At 39.0% G+C, this 20,599-nt stretch overlaps 1 protein-coding gene across 13 annotated transcripts in view; it reads right to left on the bottom strand.

Moving 5' to 3' along the window:
* sytl2a (synaptotagmin-like 2a) overlaps window positions 1–20,599 on the bottom strand; it is a 156,161-nt gene that overhangs the window by 49,756 nt on the left and 85,806 nt on the right. For 9 of the 13 annotated variants that reach the window (XM_085998842.1, XM_085998843.1, XM_085998852.1 and 6 more), the window contains exons 5-7: window positions 17,476–17,554; window positions 13,538–13,649; window positions 1,576–2,460 (exon numbers count right to left, since the gene is read on the bottom strand). In XM_085998842.1, the coding sequence (XP_085854968.1) occupies window positions 1,576–2,460; window positions 13,538–13,649; window positions 17,476–17,554 (1,076 nt within the window). The remainder of the gene's footprint in view (window positions 1–1,575; window positions 2,461–13,537; window positions 13,650–17,475; window positions 17,555–20,599) is intronic. The other 4 variants (XM_085998859.1, XM_085998860.1, XM_085998861.1 and 1 more) reach the window with 1 other exon arrangement.

Genomic DNA, 20,599 nt, shown 5'->3' with positions numbered 1-20,599 from the left:
AAGGAGACACTTCTGTGATAATAGATAATAGACAGCATTAGAAGTGTTGAGGGAGGAGAATCTATGCTTTAAAGCACCATCATCTTCACTGAAAAAACTGCCTGGCATTCCTTTTTTGTTTGGAGAGGAGAAAAGCCAGAAGAGGTGTATGCCCTTTTTGTCACAACGTCATGAGCAAGCAATATAATTATGCATTTTTACATCATCAGATTATTCATCTGGAGAGAGAAAATGGTTTGGCAACACTATTTTGTAATTTCAATACCCTTATAAAGATGAATAATGTTGCCAAATACGATAACGTCCCAAACTATATAAAGTAGCTTGTTTGGAGCATTTTCATCTAAACTTCAATACATGCTGAGCTGGATGAGAAGGCGCAGAAGGAGAGCAACTGATCCCCAGTGTTAATCTGAGATGAACTGTTTGTTTCACCAGGGATCAGCTCATTGTCATAACCTGATGTCAGCAGTCCTGTAGTCTGCATTTGTAGCCACTTACTTTAGATATTTCAGGCAGCAAGTTTCAGCAAGGAGCGTTTCCAAACAAAGAAATCAGGTCAGGGTTATTGCTGAAACTTGCTGCTAGTGGCACATGGGAGAATCTAAAATGGAGACATTAATTTTAAAATAAGCATGAAAGGGTAAATAAAACTAAGCATGTTCAGAGTAGTACATAAAGCAAGGGTATTTTAAGGTGACCCACATGTCCATAAAACTCGAAGCTTGCATTTAAGTCAGAGAATTCAAAGTTCTCCTGCTCCAGTAATTTGCCTCATCAGTCACAATAGCTCTGCAGCCTGTGAGAAACTTGAATCTCTGATTTAACTGGATGCAAAACATGGACAAGATGAGCTCTACATGCAAAGTCTGGCATTCAGCTGGACCCCAGCAAGTCAAAGGGTTCATCTCAGATTGAAGGTGCATGCAAAGTGTACCTCAGTTCTGCTCCCCAAAGTCAGCACTTTTGCTTCTAGACAAGAAATGCAATCTTTGGGGATCTAAGTCTTATGATTTATTTTTGTCTGGTCCATCATACCTTTCCCAAAACATTGATCTGTCCAATTCATGTCCTAGTTCTGTTTAAATGTTTGCAAGAGATATAGATTATGTGGTTTATTAATTATTAACTTCCCTTTATGTCCAAATATCATTATCTTATCAGTTTCCTTCATGCTTCAGTCAGACACTATGTTCTGAAATGCTGCCATAAAAACTGTGGTGATTAGTTAACAAAACAAGTGCTATTGTTCACAGTAACAAATGCAGTGGTGAAATAATGAATGGTGAAATGATAAAATGCTTATGCAGGTTATCATGGCAGATATTATGGTGTTCTAACTATCCTCAAAGAAATAAGTTGCAACTCCCCTCTTCGTTTACTTTGAGTTACATTTTTTCCAAAAGTTATTGCAACAATTTCCTAAAATATTAGAGGTCAGTCAGATTAAAAGTAGAAGTTTGAACAGATCAATCAATCAATATGTAATCATACCACCAGTAGATAAGAGAATGATTGACGAGAATGATTGGCATAATACTGATTGGCAATATTTTCTTTTAGAAACCATCTTACCAACACTAGAATAGGATGGATTTGATGCAAGATTCAATCTTCTGTTGGCTTCCTTTTCCACGGGTATCTCACCTGTGTCCATTTCATGGACTTGGTTAGTTACCTTACCAGAACCAGAACTTGGTAAATGACTATTTGTATAATTTGTTGTATTTGAATTTGTTGCTTTGATGGGCTGAAAGTCTGAGTTGGACATAGCATTAACTTCATCTTCGTTCAGGTACAATGGGTTGGTTTGTAAAGGAGAAGACAGATGATGCAAATCAGAAAACCCACTGGCCTTATGTGGACTTTCATTTTCCTCTGCACTGTCTGTACCGCCTATATTTTCTTCATCTATTTCCTCGAGATAATCAGTGTCTAGGAGACGATCTTCACCTATTTTGGAAATTTTGTTTGCACCATAAGGCTCCAGTGTCAGAGATATCCTCTTTTCATCCATGTTTGTTGAGAATCTGACTTGCTTTGACCTTTCAAGATTATTGGATGCAAGCAATTCTTCATTCTCCACAGCTGCATTCAGCTCGGTTGGTCCTTCTGGGATGGCTTGAGGAGAAGCAGAGATCTTGCTTTTCGAGTCCTGAGCACTGATGCGTAGAATTTCAGAATCATTGGAGCTTGAACTTGGGCTACGTTTCAAAATGCTTTTAGGAGTTGTGGAGTTGCCATTAAAACCATTCAAATTCTTGAGTCCAGGTGCAGTGCTAAGATGATCACTATAGGTTACAGAGTCTTGCAGTTTATAAGAAATAGTTCTTGGCTTTGGCACCGGATGCATTTCTGAATGATCATTATTTTCTGCAGGGGATTGTTTCTTCGTTTCAAGAAATTCATTTGAGGGAAAATGTAATCTGGAAATATTATCCTTTGGGTGAGATAAACTTTCTGGAAAAAAACAAGGGTATACAAGGGCAAGGATAAAGACAATTTCAAAGTGAGACACTTAGAACCTTATGTGTTAAGCAAATATACAAAAAGTTATTTGGGATGGGACAAAGACACAATTGAGAAACAAGAAAGAAAATTAAAAGTCACTATCATTTAAAAAAAAGGGAGCAGGACAAAGGAACACTAGGATACTCATTGATACCAAATAGTTTTAACAGGTGAGGCTTCATGCAATTTTTACATTAATCTAGATTAGTTGTGTACAGCAGGCTAAAGAATATGTAGCAACATACATTGATATCAGGTAGGTGACATTAGTACTGAGAAAATTCAGTACCAGCCCAGTATATTACAGTACTGATCCACTACAGATTTTTTGCCACATATCTCCCAATCAACATTCAAGACTAACCGAGATACAGATCAGCAATACTGACAGTACAATGGCTCCTAGTTGCATGTGCAGACCTTAAACAGGGATGGTAAAAACAAATGAAAATATAGATTATCTTACTTTTTTAGTATTGCCTAGCTGCTTTATATTGAAAATAATTTGCATTTTTTAATGACTGAGGATTGGAAACAATGCAGTTTGCGATGCACCCTTTTCCCACCAAAAAGGCAATGGTTCAAGGATAATTGCACAAAGATTTGATCAGCCAAGTACTATAAACAAACAAGATCATATGTACCTAAAAAATTCTTGTCCCCAAGAACTTCTCCAGTAAAGAACAAAAAGCAATATAAAACCAGAGCTGTGGTAGTCCGGAGGAGGAAGAAAAACATAAATTATCCTGTGAAGACGTGGTATCATGAAAATGGATGAATCGGAAAATAATAAAACACATGAATGAATGATGATGCTTGAATGTTCTACTCTTTAAAAAAAAAGCTATAAAAATAAGTTTCAACAATAGTGGAGCAAGGAATAAAGCGTACTTAAAAAAAAATAATCTTAAAATCTAATTAAAGATTCCTCCGAAACATATTTTCTTACATGTGACTATAAAATTAATTAATCTGCTTTTAACGTTTGTTTTTTTACATGTAATTAACCATCATTGTCAAGTGACCTTTTTGCCTAGAAAGGGCAGGTGAGCACCATTTAGGCTGAACACCACTATAATTGGTGGCATAGTGGTTAGCACTGTTGCCTCACAGCGCCAGGGACCCGGGTTCGAATCCGGCCTCGGGTGACTGTCTGTGTGGAGTTTGCACATTCTCCCCGTGTTTGCGTGGGTTTTCTCCGGGTGCTCCGGTTTCCTCCCACAGTCCAAAGATGTGCAGGTTAGGTTGATTGGCTATGATAAAAATTGACCCTTAGTGTTAGGGGGATTAAATACGTGGGGTTACGGGGATAGGGTGGGATATGTGTTGGTGTAGGGATTCCGGGGATTGGGAGGGATATGTGTCGGTGCAGGCTCGATGGGCCGAAATGGCCTCTATCTGTACTGTGAGGTTTCTGTGATTTCTGTGATAATTGTTACTGCAACTCTATGATTGACTGACGGGAAGCATCATTTTTGATCCCCAACCCTGAAGAGTATACAAGAGTTAGCAAATGCTAAGTGTGACATGCATGTCTGAATGACAGGCAGCCCTATGACTGAAACTTGAAGCCATTTGGCCCAAATCTTGAGTGGAGCATAAACGCCACCATGGACTGGTTGGGCTGAATGGCTATATATTCTATGTAATTCAGACTACTCCACAAATGAGGGTTTCTGTTTTCAGAGAATAAATGTTCCAAAGTACATTAGCTCCATTAAAAGACTAACTTCTTGTTTTTCCCAAAAGTACTATCACTTTATCTACTGGGTACATTTATAATACGTTATCTGTGTTCTTTAGAAAAGGAAACTTTGCTCTAGCCATGTATTGTTCTCAGTTAACTAATTCATAGTTGGCTTTTGTTGCTGCAAAATGTTCACAAACAGGCTCTTTAGAGAAGTTAACTGAATTAATATGTATTCTGAATAGTGTTGAAACATGAGAATTCGTCAACTGTCTACAATATACCCCTTTATACCTCATATGCTTGTCTGCTTGGTCAAGACAGACAGAAAGGTAATCAGTTTAGCCCATGATAACCCACTGTACACAGATATTTCAGCTCGAATATGATAATTAAATTAATTTTGCAACAATAGGTCAAAAGTCTTCAAATGTACTTTATAAAAACAAGTTGATTCCAGTTACAAACTCCTTAAAGGTCATTAGTTTGGATAAATGAAATGTGAACAAAAATATTCCTTGTAGTTATTATTTGATTGAAAATCCTATATATCTATGTATACATACTGTAATGAAAGCAATTTTACTCCAATTCATTCCTAATCTATTGATATTAGCAAGGACATGGGACAATAAGGAATGTATCACATTTCCAATGACCAGACACACACACAGGAAGTATGTGCCAGAAAATTAAGGCTACAATATTGTAAAACTATCACTGACCCGCACTCTTTGCTAGCACAGCACCCCATTGGAAGCACAGCATTGTGGAATCAACTCATTATCTAAATCTAGAATACTTTATGCATCATAACGTTATACTACATAAAATGCATGGTTCAAGTCAGACTAATTTCAGGAATGCAGTGATATTACAGTGTCACATAAAATATATACACTTTGATAAATGTAACCTGGTAAATTGATATGGCAGTGCAATTAAATATTATGAAAAATAATTACTTTCAAACTTTAAATTTGTTTTTCATCCTTCTAGTCCCAGTGAAACTATGCTTCCTTAATAAGATGCTGATGGCTAGTGTTCCCCAAATGAAAATGCAATTACAAAAAGGGCCCTCAGCTGGATTTTTGTACCCTTTATGATCCACACATCAAAATGCCCAAGGCAAAAGTAAGTGTAATATTAAATAGCAAGCTGCCAGAAATAAAAACAGAAAATGCTGGTAATACTCAGGTCAGGCAGCATCTGTGGAGAGAGAAACAGTTAATGTTTCAGGTCGATGACCTTTCATCAGAAATGGAATATGTTACAGATGCAACAGGTTTTAAGCAAGTACAGAGGCAAGGAAAGGGGGGATGGGAGGAAAGAACAAAAAGGGAAGGTCAGTGATGGAGTGGAAGGCAGAAGAGATTGAATTACAAAAGGGATGATGGTGCAAGGCAAAAGTGGATGGTAATGGGACAAGTAAAGAAACAAAAGATGGGTCTAGAAGAGGTGTAAATGGCAACAGCAGAATCAACAGCTGCTATCCGAAAAAAATGGGAGCAAGGGTTATCATCTGAAATTGTTGAACTCAATGTTGAGTCTGGAAGGCTGCCAGGCTAGTTTCTGATGTTATGCATCATATAAAGCATTTTAAATGTTCACATTCAATGAAATGTGTGATGAACCTGATACTGGGTTGTGGAAAGGTGGAGTTGTTCTACTTCGAGGAAAAATGTGGGGGAAGTTGGGTAAATAAGACAAAACCCAGAAGGAGATGAAAAGAAAACAAACAAAAAAGGAAAAAAAAAAAACACAAAAGCAAGCAAGAGAACAAAAATTTGTACAGGAGAGAGAAAAACAGAAAGCAAGAGAGGCAGGGATAGAGAGAAAGAGACAGAGTGAAAGAGAGAGAGAGAGAGAGAGAGAGAGAGAGAAATAAAAAGGAACAGAAAAGCTTTGTTTATAATATTATGAAGACTGTGTATTTGGTACATATCACAGAATCACAGAAACCCCACAATGCAGATAGAGGCCATTTCGGCCCATCGAGCCTGCACCGACACATATCCCACCCGATCCCCGTAACCCCTACACCAACACATATCCCACCCTATCCCCGTAACCCCACGTATTTAATCCCCCTAACACTAAGTGTCAATTTATCATAGCCAATCAACCTAACCCGCACATCTTTGGACTGTGGGAGGAAACCGGAGCACCCGGAGGAAACCCACGCAAACACGGGGAGAATGTGCAAACTCCACACAGACAGTCACCCGAGGCTGGATTCGAACCCGGGTCCCTGGCGCTGTGAGGCAGCAGTGCTAACCACTATGCCACCGTGCTGCCCTAATGTGGGTCTTCACAATTGGCACCTGAACACGGACGACCCAGGAACTCCAAAAATGTCACAAGTCCATCTAACCACAGTAAAATGTCATGAACAGGTACAGAAAATAATCAAAAAGGCTAATGGAATGCTGACCTTTATATCTAGAGGACGAGAATAAAAGGGGTTACAAGTCATGCTACAGCTATACAAAGCCCTGGTTATACCACACCTGGAATACTGAGTTCAGATCTGAGCACCACACCTTAGAAAGGATATATTGGCCTTGGAGGGAGTACAGCAGAGATTTACTAGCATGAATTACGAGGAGAGATTACACAAACTAGGGTTGTATTCCCTGGAATTTAGAAGGGCGATTTGATCGAAATTTTCAAGATATTTAGGGGAACTGATACAGTAGCTAGAGAGAAATTATTTCCGCTGGTTGGGTAATCAAGTCTAGGGGACTTGGCCTAAAAATTAGAGCCAGACCTTTCAGGAGTGATGGTGTGGAGATGCCGGAGTAAGAAGTCACACAACACCAGGTTATAGTCCAACAGCTAACATCAAACTCACCATGGACTACTCCTCAGAATCGGTTTCATTCCTGGACACACGAATCTCCATCAAAGACGGACACCTCAGCACTTCACTCTACCGCAAGCCCACAGACAACCTCACGATGCTTCACTTCTCCAGCTTCCACCCCAACCACGTTAAAGAAGCCATCCCCTATGGACAAGCCCTGCGAATACACAGGATCTGCTCAGGCGAGGAGGAACGCGATGGACACCTACAGACACTGAAAGACGCCCTTGTAAGAACGGGATATGACGCTCGACTCGTCGATCGACAGTTCCGACGGGCCACAGTGAAAAATCGCATAGACCTCCTCAGAAGACAAACACGGGACACAACCAACAGAGTACCCTTCGTCATCCAGTACTTCCCCGGAGCGGAGAAACTACGCCATGTTCTTCGCAGCCTTCAACATGTCATTGATGACGACGAACACCTCGCTAAGGCCATCCCCACGCCTCCACTACTCGCTTTCAAACAGCCGCCTAACCTCAAACAGACCATCGTTCGCAGCAAATTACCCAGCTTTCAGGAGAACAGCGACCACGACACCACACAACCCTGCCACAGCAACCTCTGCAAGACATGCCAGATCATCAACACAGATACCATCATCACACGTGAGGACACCACCCACCAGGTACATGGTACATACTCATGTGACTCGGCCAACGTTGTCTACCTCATACGTTGCAGGAAAGGATGCCCCGGAGCATGGTACATCGGCGAGACCATGCAGACACTGCGACAACGGATGAACGGACACCGCGCAACAATCACCAGGCAGGAGTGTTCCCTCCCAGTCGGGGAACACTTCAGCAGTCAAGGACATTCAGCCTCCGATCTTCGGGTAAGCATTCTCCAAGGCGGCCTTCGAGACACACGACAACGCAAAATCGTCGAGCAGAAACTGATAGCCAAGTTCCGCACTCATGAGGACGGCCTCAACCGAGATCTTGGGTTCATGTCACGCTACATGTAACCCCACCTGACGCAGGGTCATCCAGACTCGAGTCGACATTGGCTTGTTCTCTCTACATAGATGCGGCCGGACCTGCTGTGATTTCCAGCAAAAAAAAATGTTTTTTGTCTGCTTTTTTGTTTTTCATACAGACCCCAGCATCTGCAATATTTGACCCCTTGTGACCCCACCTCATTGTTCTTTGATGTAATGTTTTCCTGACTGACCTGTTTGGACACCATTCACACCTTTGATTGCTGTGATTATCTCTCTGCCGAGGTGTGATAAATGGCAGTTGGAAACATTACCTGTAAACATCTGACATGATTCTCTGACTATATAAGCTGTGTCTTTATGCATTTCTCCACTTCACCTGACGAAGGAGCAGCGCTCCGAAAGCTTGTGATTCCAAATAAAGCTGTTGGACTATAACCTGGTGTTGTGTGACTTCTTACATTTCAGGAGTGAAGTTATGAAACACTTCTACATGCAAGGGTCGTAGAAATTTGGAATTCTCTTCCCCAATGGCAGTTGATGCTGGGCCAATTGTGAATTTTAAATCTGAGATTGATAGATTTCTGTTAACCAAAGCTATTAAGGGATATGGGGCAAGGCGGCAGGTCGCAGATCAGCAATGATCTCATTGAATGTTGGAACAGGCTCGGGGGGTTAAGTGGCCTACTCCTGTTCTTATGTTCCCAGTCCAGTCCCACAGAATAAGTATAACTGTAATTTCCTTTTTCTTGTATGTTGAGTTGGGGGGGGGGGGGGGGAAGAGTTGGAAGAGTATCCTGTATAACTGAAACATGAAAGAGCCACTTTTAAAGTAATGTTTTATTGGCAGAAGTGTGAATTTGCAGAGTGCTGCAATTGTTGGGAAAATGTGTTTTTCTCCATGATAAAAGCTGGTTATTATGAAAGGGTTGATTTATGAATGCATGATACAATTATGAAAATAAAATAAAAAAGTTTGCACTAGTCATGCACGTCACTGATTATAACAGTAAATGCCTGTTTTAGCTCTTTAACCGCACTAAGCACAAAAAGTTTGCCAGAATTTTTTTCCATGAAGCAGTGGCCCTTTAATAGAAACAAAACAATTTTAACAAAGATTTGGGGAGGGCAAAATTCTTTTGCTTTGTGCCTCCCGTTAGGGCACTAACGGGGCGCAAAGCAACTAGTGTCTGGGTGCGGCACCACTAACGCCTCCCGTGAAATTCAGCAGAAGGTTAGCGGCGGCGGTAACCGGTAGCGTTCCGCGGCGCTGCGCCTCCGGCGATGACGTCATCGCCGTGCGCAGCACCCTGCTCGCGAACTTCGGTAGCGCCCCCTGACTTACCATCGGACACCTTTGCCGGCACCCAGATCCCTGGTGGCCCACAGGTCGAGCTGCGCAAAGCCCCTCCCCTTTAATAAGGGGAGGAAGACCTGCAATACTGCAGCACGTAGTGCTGCGATATTCCCTGGTAGCGCCCCAAGAGGGAGGGGGAACGCTTCCAGTAGCACCTCGCCTCCCTCTTGGGGCGCTACCAGTGAATTTCAGCTGCAGGAACGCTAACTTTTTCGGGGTGCTAAAAGTAGTGCCCCGGCGAAGTTAGCGCCCCAAAGGGGGCGCGACTGAATTTTTGCCCCTTGTTGTTTGATGTAGGATACATTTCCAGTAGATTAGTTCTATGAAATGACCTTCTGTGTGACGATGTCCGAATTATCATCCTGATCCTACCATCCTAGTCCCACATGCCACATGACATTCTGTTAAATGCAGACTAATGGATAATGTTCAATGCAAGGTGTGGGCATATTGGACTTGAACCCTAAATGCATCTTACTCCAGCCCAGGAATTTTGGGGCTGTTGTTATACAAAAACATACTGCTAAGCAAATTCTGTTTAGATATGCAATCCCTACAATTGCTGTATCTTTTGTTTTAAAATCATTGTACAATCACAAACTAAAGCTGCAGCTCAAGATGTGGGTGCACTTAGTGGCACAGTGAATTAAGGCAGTGTTTTTTCACTTTTGGTTCGAATCCAGCCCAGGCTGATTCATTGCCGAGGGTTGAGGCATTTAAATATTATAAAACATTACCAGGCTGAATTTACTGAGCCGGTCCAGTGGACACCTGCCATATCTCCAGTACGTCCAGAACACAAAGTCTGCAAAGGGATATAGATAGACTAAGTGAGTGGGCAGTAAGGTGGCAGATGGAGTATAATGTAGGAAAATGTGAGGTTATTCACTTTAGTAGGAAGAATAGAAACACAGAATTTTTTAAATGGCGAGAAACTTTTAAATGTTGGTGTTCAGAGAGATTTGAGCGTCCTCGTGCAAGAAACACAGGTTGCTAGCATGCAGGTACAGCAAGCAGTAAGGAAGGCAAATGGCAAGGGGGTTGGAGTATAAGAGTAAGGAAGTCTTGCTACAATTGTACAGGGCCTTGGTGAGACCACACCTGGAGTACTGCACAGAGTTTTGGTCTCCTTATCTAAGGAAGGATATACTTGCCTTGAAGGCGGTGCAACGAAGGTTCACTAGATTGATTCCTGGGATGAGAGGGCTGTCCTATGATGAGAGATTGTGTAGAATGTGCCTATACTCTCTGGAGTTTAGATGAATGAGAGGTGATCTCATTGAAATATACAAGATTCTGAAGGGGATTGATAGGGTAGATGCGGAGAGGTTGTTTCCCCTGGCTGGAGTGTCTGGAACTAGGGGGCATAGTTTCAGGATAAGAGGTTGGCCTTTAAGACTGAGATGAGGAGGAATTTCTTCACTGAGGGTTGTGAATCTTTGGAATTCTCTGCCCCAGAGGGCTGTGAATGCTGAGTCTTTGAGTATATTCAAGGCTGAGAGAGATAGATTTTTGGACACTAGAGGAATCAAGGGATATGGAGATTGGGTGGGAAAGTGGAGACGAGGTTGATGATCAGCCATGATATTATTGAATGGCGGAGCTGGCTCGAGGGGCCGTATGGCCTACTCCTGCTCTGTGTTCTTATGTTATGTTCTTAAATAGCCCAGAACCCAAATAACCAACTTTTCGGTCAACACTGGGTGTTTCTAGTCAACCTTGAAAGGGGTAGCTCCTCCATCTGCTTCTTGCAAGGCCAGTGATATGAAGGGCCAGAACTGGCGGCAGAGTCTCCACAGGCCAAGAGCTCCTGCTTCCCCGACCTCAGTGGGACTCAATGTAAGGCTAGAGGCTGGTATACCTCGTGAGATGAAGCCTACCAGGCTACAGAAGAATGGCTTACGTGGGCCTCCCCCTGGTGGTGGGGGAGTCCAAGCTAGAGAAATTAAATTTGATAGCAAGACAGTTTAAAAAAAGGATGGGAAAAGTGTTTCTTTTGGGGCACGGGAAGAAAAAAAAGGTGGGCAACCATTCCAAACCAAGGAACATTCTTCATATTGGCGAGTGTAAAACGTCACCAAAAATTATTTTAAAACATCAGCATGTTCATTAACAAGATAATTTATGTATAAAAACTTGGATTAATTTGAAAAGAATTCCACTCCTCTGCTCATTACTTTTAAAGGATAAAGTCTCCATAACATTTCACCAAAAAAAACATCTGAATAGAAGGAACAGTTCCCATTAACCTTTTGTCCTCATAAGGTTAGTTATTGTTTGAAAATGCTGGGGAAAAATAGACAAAGCTCACTTTGGCAAACCATGTTGTATGTTTCCTGATGGAAAGTGTATGAACATTGTTTAATTAGAAAAAGATAGGTTTAAGTAAAGTTATTTGACAATATATGATAATTCTCTAATATTCATTAGTAAACTCATTCTCATTATACATTAGAGAACACAGCCTTATAACCGCTTCATGACCAGTTATGGAATAGAAAAGAAACCTTGCGAGTTGCCTACTCACCAGTTTCCGATTGTTTTAGCATTCAATTGTTAACATTATTAAGTTCTGAAAATTGCTTAAGGTCATTTTTCGGAATGTTTATTTTTTAAGCTTTTCCATAGCGCCATATTTCTGTGACCAGCTTAACAATTAATTTTGTGGGAGTTGAATTCCAAAAACTGTAATTTGCAGCTTCTGTTTTTTTTTTAAATCATGATGAACATGTTCAATGTGATAATGGAATTAAGAGTAAATTTAGAACATTCAGATGATTTTTCAGATCATAACCTCGGCCCCTATTACATTTTTACTTTTATTTTTTATCCACCCCTTTGTTTTGGTTTTTCCCTCCCCCCCCCCTTTCCTTTTTTTTCCTCTCTCCCACATGGCAGCTGTCTCTCATTCTGCCAGAACATTTCACACCTAATCTGAGCCGTCTTTTGCCTCCACTAGTCCTTTCACCATCTCGTCTCGTTTTGAATACCTCTTAATGTCTCTTCACTTCTTTTGTTCTCTCACAACCCTGCCTTTCGATCCATTTCATTTCCTTTCCAGCTTTGAAAAAGGGTTAGACCCGAAACGTCGACTCTAATTTCTCTCCACGGATGTTGCCTGGCCTGCTGAGTTTTTCCAGCATTTTCTGTTGTTATTTAAGAGTAAATTTACTTGGTTTAAAAACGGATTTTATTCACAAACCCAGTCCTCTGTTGAATATTCTAAATGACTTGTTACTGGAATTTCTTAAAAGATGGAAACAATTTGATTTTTTAAAACAGTTACATCTATTTGATGTCAGAAATATTAATCAATATCAAGCACTTGCCTATCGTTGCAATAAATCTTTATACTTTATATTTTGTCATCACCTGTGAATGGCTAATTTGAATTTTGTATACTTTATTATTTTCCATAGCTTTTCCATTGAACTGTTCAAACTATTTCCAAGTTAAATCAACAAATTTCACTGTTGCAAGATATATTTCTTCACAGCAGAGCACCATAGGATTCAGAACACCCAAAGGATTGTGTTTAAATAAGGCTGAAATTTACCATCTTATGTGGTATGCAATAACCCCTTAATGTGTACGAGACAGAATAATCTTCCGCTGGTTTAGAACTTTCTGTATTACGAAACTGTACACTTTAAAATAAAAATATTGGGAATGACATTAATGTAATTTGCTAGCTTTTGGTTAACCCATCGAACATTAAATGAAACCGTCCTTACAAGAAGCTTCTGAGTGTTTTTTGTAAATGTTGCAACTAAACAAAGGAGATGCCCTCTTTAAAATCTTGTTAAGTGTTAATGACTTAAAGGAATCATACATAACATTGAAAAGCACATGCATTATACTCACTCCAGTGATTTATTGGACAAAATTACAGTTATCTACAATTCTGAAGATCATCAAATTATGTTAAAGGACTTGAGGTTCATGGGTCCATGGCTGTCATAAGCATTTATAGGATGCTATCATTTCTGATGCCTACTCACCTTCACCCATCACTAGATGTTGATGTCAAGCAGGCTCTCTGAGAAAATGTTGTCACCAAATTGGGGAGAATCCACAGACCAACCCAAAACAATTGGATGTAATGTGAAAAAGAAGATATTCTCTACAGCATAAACATTTCATCTATCTAAATGGGTTATTGGTAATTACCCCCTATAGGAGTCATAGATGTTGACTGTGATCCAACAGATAGCAGTGGTCTCTCTCCTCCATTTGGAATATCATCTGCCAAAAATGATTTGTTGAATGGGTTTTCTCTTTGCTGAAAAATAATTGTCGCAAATTTAAGATTTGTGACTCATTTAACAAACAACATAACAAAAAACGTGTAAGAAATGTATCAAATGGTGGTGACAGCAGCACAAATTCAATGTGGTTACAGATAAATTGTTTGCTAATATCTAGGAATCCAAATACAATGAAAGTATTATTAGCTCAATTCTTTAGAAATGGAGAGGGTTCAGAGGAAATTTACTGATATGGTACCAGGGATGAGAGGCTTTAGTTATGAGAAAAGACTAGAGAAACTAGGCTCTTCACATTAAAACAAAGAAATTAAGAATAAATCTTTTAGAAGTCTTCAAAATGATGAGACTTTCATACAGTAAAATTGTGAAAATCTATTCCTACTGATCCAGGAGTCGGTAGCCAGAGGGTATAAATTTAAGATCGCCACTAGAAGAACATAGGGAGAGGTGAGAAGAATTTGTTTCATTTTTTTAAATGCAAAGGGTTATTAGGACATGGAATGACCACCCAAAATAGCCTTTAAACAGTAAGTGGATAAATATTTGAAACACAAAAAAAAGTACAGGGAAAGGAAGGGGAATGGGACTTAGTGGATAGCTCTTTGAGGGCTAGCACAGGTGTGGTGGACTGAGGGGCCTCCTGCTATTTCATAAAATTAAATGATTCTACATTAACAATGTGAATAGAAGAGATTTGGCTGTTATTTATATCTTGATAATGCATCCTAGAATTTTTTTAAATTCAAAACTTCCAAGAAGCAGTATAAAAGGACATTAATTACATGCACATATCATACTTTAATAAAAACTAGTTGCTTTACACTCAGCTTAGTTCATAGCATTAACAAAGAATTGAATCAGTATAAACATGGAAACAAAAGTTTCTAACATTGATCTTTTATTTATTTCATTATTTTTTTAAAAATTTAACAAAAAGACTGTTTTAACAAAAATGCTGTTACGTTGGCTTTTTTTCCCCCCAATCACCACAGAACTATGATTTTTTGTCTAATATTTAGACTGGCATTGGCTTCTTTAATTCTGTCATGGTACATAAATGACCAGCATCACTCAATGAAGAACGTTTCAGCTCTTCTTTGTTGCATTATGTTTCAATAAACACAGTTTATTTGAAAAACAGTTCAAGGGAGGGACCAAGCCATTCAATTCAAATATAGGCAATCTGTATGAATTGTTCAAAATGTGTATTTATTTGGCATCTCGTTTTGAATCAGAGTTATTTAAAGTCACAAAGCCCCAATCACTGTATCAGAGGTATTTATTCACCGGCCCTTTTCAAAATCAGAGAGTTTGATCTGGAACCTTGGAAGAGAGATTGTCTGACTGAAACCTTTGAAGAGAATTAGAGAAACTAGACAACTTTGATAGTTGATAAGGAAAGGATTAACTATTATTTCCCACTGTTTCCCAAAGCAAAGTTGAACAACTGCAGTAAAAATATATTTTGTTATTCTTCTTCTTCTTAATGCTTGTCCTATTACTGTTAAAGAAGAAAACAAGGTCTAGTGTAGTGTTATTCTGACCCCTTTCAAAGACAGGGACGATCCCATGGCACCATAGGATAGAACCAGTGGTTGGAATAATTTAAAAAGGGGTTCTTTCTACATTATTCTGGGCATGTTGCAATATTTTACTAAAATATCAGGGCAAGTGAAAACAATTTTGCGGATTTAGGGAGCTGGAACTCAACTAATGGGTAGTCCAAAATATAGAAGCCAAAAAAAAAAAATCTAAATTAAAAAAGGTAAAAGAATCCAAAAGTGGAACACACCTCCCTTCTAGTTGTCAAGATTATTAATGACTACAAAATTACACACTTGCTATGAAACAACATAAACATCAAATCATACATTTACCAGAATGGTCATTTTACTTTGTAAACAAAAACAACTACTTTTGTACAATGGTCATTTATATATTAACTTAAATTAAAATTTACAGCATACTTACAATGCAAATTTAAGGCCCCCATAAAAGAACTTGGATTTATATAGCACCTTTCATGCCCTCAGCATGTCACGTAGCACTCAGCCACCGAATTACTTTTGATGTGTAGTCACTGTTGCTATACAGGCAAATATGGCACCCAAATTACACACAGCAACTTCCACAAACAGCAAGGAGATAAATGACCAGTTAAATCTGTTTTGCTGGTGTTGGTTGAGGAATAAATATTGGCGAATACAATGGGAGAACTAGTGTGCTCTTCTTCAAATAATGCTGCGCAATCCATTGCATCCAACTAGACAGACAGGGACTTAGTTTAACATCTCATGTGAAATACAGCATCTCCAACAGTACAGCACTCCTTCAGTACTGCACTGAAGTGTCAGCCTAGATCATGCATGCAAAAGTCCTGAGCTTGAACCCACAACTAACTGACTCAGGAGGCAAGACTGTAACCACTGAGCCAAAGTGGATGCCATATAAAAGCATTCTGGAATATAAAACATTATTCTGATATAAATAATTTAAAGTCAGGTTAACAAATTGTGCTAATATAACAGTAACAAACTGGACTTTAAATTTTCCACAGAAAAAATGGTCTAAGTAACAAAATGGGATGTTTGTTAAATGATTATTCAAACATTTTTTTTGTTTGTTTTACAGTGCACTAAGAACCAGGAAACAGAAGGGCTTTTCAATAAAAACAGTGTGCTAATCTTATCTTGCAAGGGAGTATTTCTTTTTGGACACCCTGACTACTTACACTGAAAGAATATCTCAACCCTTAAAAAAAAAGCATTTACTCCAACTTAGCTCGGGTAGAATGTCTACTCGAGCTATCAAGTTTAAGATTGGGTTTAAATGTTGGGATCAGAGCCTAATATGGATTGTCCACTTCATAAGTCTGTTCAAATCCAAAAACAGATAGCACTGATCAAGGATTGCATCTGAAACAAATGTGAATCTATGTCTTTCAGATTCTGATCAATCCACTATCAATATCCAAAAATTTTAGTTTTTATTTCAGAATTCTAGCATTTGCTGTTTATTTCAGGGGAAACCAATAACAACTTAACTTGTACTTTCCACTTCATGTATGCCCTTTTCAGTACCACTCAACGAGCTGTCTCTGTAGTTAACTGCCCACTAATAATCACATTCTCAGGAATGTACATTTGAAAGCTGATAATTCCCACAATTTCATTTGTGGGTTGTTCAATACAAAAGAAAAGGCATTTTCCTCTCTTTTCGCTAATAGAAATTTCACCCCTATAATTAATATTGTATTACATTAATTTCAATGAATATGACTATCCTAATTTTGAAATATTCTTTTGAGTATTTGTGGCTATCGAGCAGAACAATGATGGTGTTGAAATGCTGAATATTTCTGCTCTTCAGGTTTAATGCAAGTGTTGGTTATTTACAGATCAGATACAATAGTGTTCCCTCAGCAAACGCAAATGAGGGCTTCATTCTAGTGTATAGGCTTATCTCCTATTTCCTACATTATAGATCTGGAATAATTAGTGTAGAATAACTAACAACTTTTATGACGTGTTCTTTAGGATGAGACAGACCTGGATCAGACAAATGGAGAAGAATTTCATACTATCCGTCTGGGATGGAGATGGTTCCTTTCAACTCTGAGAAATGAATATTAAAATGCTCTGAACAGCCAGCCCCTCAAAGGATTTGAAATACCCATCGATTACAATGCACCATGTGGGTTTATTGCCAGGATCTCAATGGTCATTTCACATTTCAGCTTCATTTGGGTGCATAATCCTCCACTGATGTACAGTGCACCTCATTTTTTGTCACATACTACATTTGAAGCAGCAGAGTCTGAGGCATTATGATGAAACATACCTTTCCTGGTGAAAGAGAGGTCTGACTTGGTGTCTGTTTCTGTTGTTTAGGAGCTCTGTTATTTATGTGTGAAGTTGTACTGAAAAGGAAAAAAAATTATGTATTACCAAAAACAGCCAGTCATTCCTCATTTGTATTTTTTTACTGGAGTTATCGGTTTAAATACCGAGTCATGAGATCATATCCATGACTAACAATAAGCTCACCTAACTTGTTGGGTATGATCAGGGAAAGCACACAAATATTAATTAACCAAAGGTTGCAGTTATTGTCCAACAAAGCTTAAAGTTCACAGGTTGTCATTTCTAAGATCTGTGCATCAATTTGAAAGGCCACAGAAAAAGTCAAAACAAGTGCAGCTTCAAATCCCTCACATGCCACATGGCATGCCCATTAAAAACAGAATCCTTGGTTACAAAAGGCATTTAACTATATACTCAATATATTCAATGCATAAGTATCTTTATAGATTAACCAGTTGTATTCTGTGTTGCACTATGATACATTGCAGCATACCCACAAAGTAACGCCAAGAAGGGCAGTAAACCTTTCAAAGATCATTAACTTAGTCAAAAGCCAATTGGTTCGCATGTGACAAGTGCTTGTTTACTAATGATTTATCACAAATAAAAACAAAACACTATCCATCATATCATGAACACAGCACAACGCTTTTCCCTTTGTGCATTCATTGCAAACTACTGATGTGGAAAATGGTCTCAATCAAGCACCTGACAAAGACAGTGTAATGCCCATTAGCTGTAGTTCTGAACCACAGAATCTTGTTTCAGATTTGTTGGAATAATGAATTTGTAAGAAAATTCAATAATGCTGGAGTTGATTCAGATCAACTATTTTCACCTGAAAACTTCACATTATGCAGAAGTTTATATTGTTCATTATTGATGTCTATCATTCACCTCAAGTAGGAACATTAATTTGGACATGTTTTCACACAATTTTGATGCTTCAGTGGGTTGTACACGTCCCCTTCCTGCACACAGAGACTTGGAAGACTCATAAAACTGACTAGACACAGGATCCACTACAAGTTCCATATAAATAGTTAGATTAACATGTTCAACAAGAAACCTTAGTTGTATTTAGGTTGGAATTGGAATAATTTTTTAGTTATACTTTTCTATTACTTCTCAGAGTCGGCCTCTACAAATCTGACTATTCTAGATTGAAATGATTTAAAAATCCAAAAAAAAAGTACACGATGGAGGATGTTTTATAGGTTGTTGTAAGGTTTAACAGACAGGTTATCCTAAATTATGCCACTTGCATTCTGGTCACAGCAGCATTTTTACCAGCTCACAAGCAACCGCTGCTGCTCACAGGCTGTTTGTGACGGGTATGCAGAGGGATTTCAGATGAATTCATTAAGCATGTATATGCTATTATTCCACATTATAATTTCAAGGCCTTTGAGAATTAAAAATAGTGTCCTACTGGATCCTACTACTAATCCTAGCGGATTTACTGCTTACTTTTATTTGTACGAAACCATTGGGAAAAGTCAAAATAATTTTTGAATACATCCTCGCAGTCATTTTTGAAAAGAAATGAAATGCAGCACTTCACTGACACTTTAAAAAAAAAAAGTGTTACAGTAGCCCAGGAATTGCTTGCTCAGCACACCTAAATCATTAACACAATATCCTAACTGCCTAATAATTGATCTTATTGCACCATATTCAATATTGAAATGGGCTTTAAGCTCCAATAAATCAGAGCTTTTTTTGCCCATACTAAGTCTCTTCAATAGACCAACATAAGTCTAACTGTACATCTTATAGTATATAATTCAATACAGTATATTTGAAACAATACTTCAAAAATATTTCTTTGTACAAGTTATAAAACAGTATTGAGGAATGGAACATGTTTTGGGTACCCAGCAGTACATTTGGGATAGGTAGATTAAAGAAAGCTACAAAGTAAATCTCCCTCTATTCTGTCCCACTCCAGTGTGGGATTCCATTTTCCACACTGTCATCACTCTGATTGGGCTTGCTAACTTATTAACAAATTAAGAGCAGTTTTGTTCTGTGCATTTGTATCCACTATCTAGGCATAGCTCAACCTTCTCCTTTGATGAAGTAATGGAGAGGGTTGATGAAGGTAGCATGGTTGAAGTCGTGTATTTGACTTTCAAAAAGGTGTTTGATAAAGTACTACATAATAGACTTGTTAGCAAATGGACACCCCATGGCATTAAAGGGACAGTGGCAGTGTGGATACAAAATATATATATAAGAAGTTTGCAGATGAAACTTGGAATTATAAATGAACAGTGAGACTACAGGGAAGACATACAAAAGCAAAATCCTGCAGATGCTAGAGATCTGATAGAAAAACAGAAAATGCTGGAAATACTCAGCAGGTCAGCAGACTACAGGAGGACATAGACAGCCTGGTGAAGTGGACAAACAAATGGCAGATGCAATTTGATGCAGAGAGGTGTGGAGTGATTCATTTTGGTAGGAAGAATGAGGAGAGGCAATATAAACTAAATGGTACAATTTTAAAGGGGTGCAGGAAGAGATAGACCTTGGGGTTCACATACACAAATCTTTGATGGGGGCAGGACAAGTTGAGAACGCTGTTAAAAAAAAGTATACAGGATTGTTGGCTTTATAAATAGAGGCAGAGTGTGTAAAGGGAAGGAAGTTATGCTAAACCTTTATAAATCACTGGTTAGGCCAGCTGGAGTATTAATGTCCAATTTTGGGCTCCACACTTTAGGAAGGATGTCAAGGCCATGAAGAGGGTGCAGAGAAGATTTACTAGAATGGTACCATGGATGCGAGACTTCAGCTATGTGGCGAGACTAGAGAGTTGGGGTTGTGCTCCTTAGAGCAGCGAAGGTTAAGAGGAGACCATAAGAATTATGAGCAGGAGTAAGCCATAGCTTTGTATCGTCAGCAAACATGCATACATTGCACTCGGTTCCTTCATCTAAGTCATTAATGTAGATTGTAAATAGCGGAGGCCCAAGCACTGATCCTTGCAGCACCCCACTATTTACAGCCTTCCACCTGGAAAATGACCCATTTAACCCTACTCTCTGTTTTCTGTTCGTGAACCAATCCTCTATCCATGCTAATATATTACCCCC

Source organism: Somniosus microcephalus, chromosome 10 (genome assembly GCF_052327205.1).
Source record: "Somniosus microcephalus isolate GS21.2 chromosome 10, FLI_Smic_1.0, whole genome shotgun sequence".
Classification (NCBI taxonomy): Eukaryota; Metazoa; Chordata; class Chondrichthyes; order Squaliformes; family Somniosidae; genus Somniosus; species Somniosus microcephalus.
This window is presented reverse-complemented; position numbering and strand designations above follow the sequence as displayed.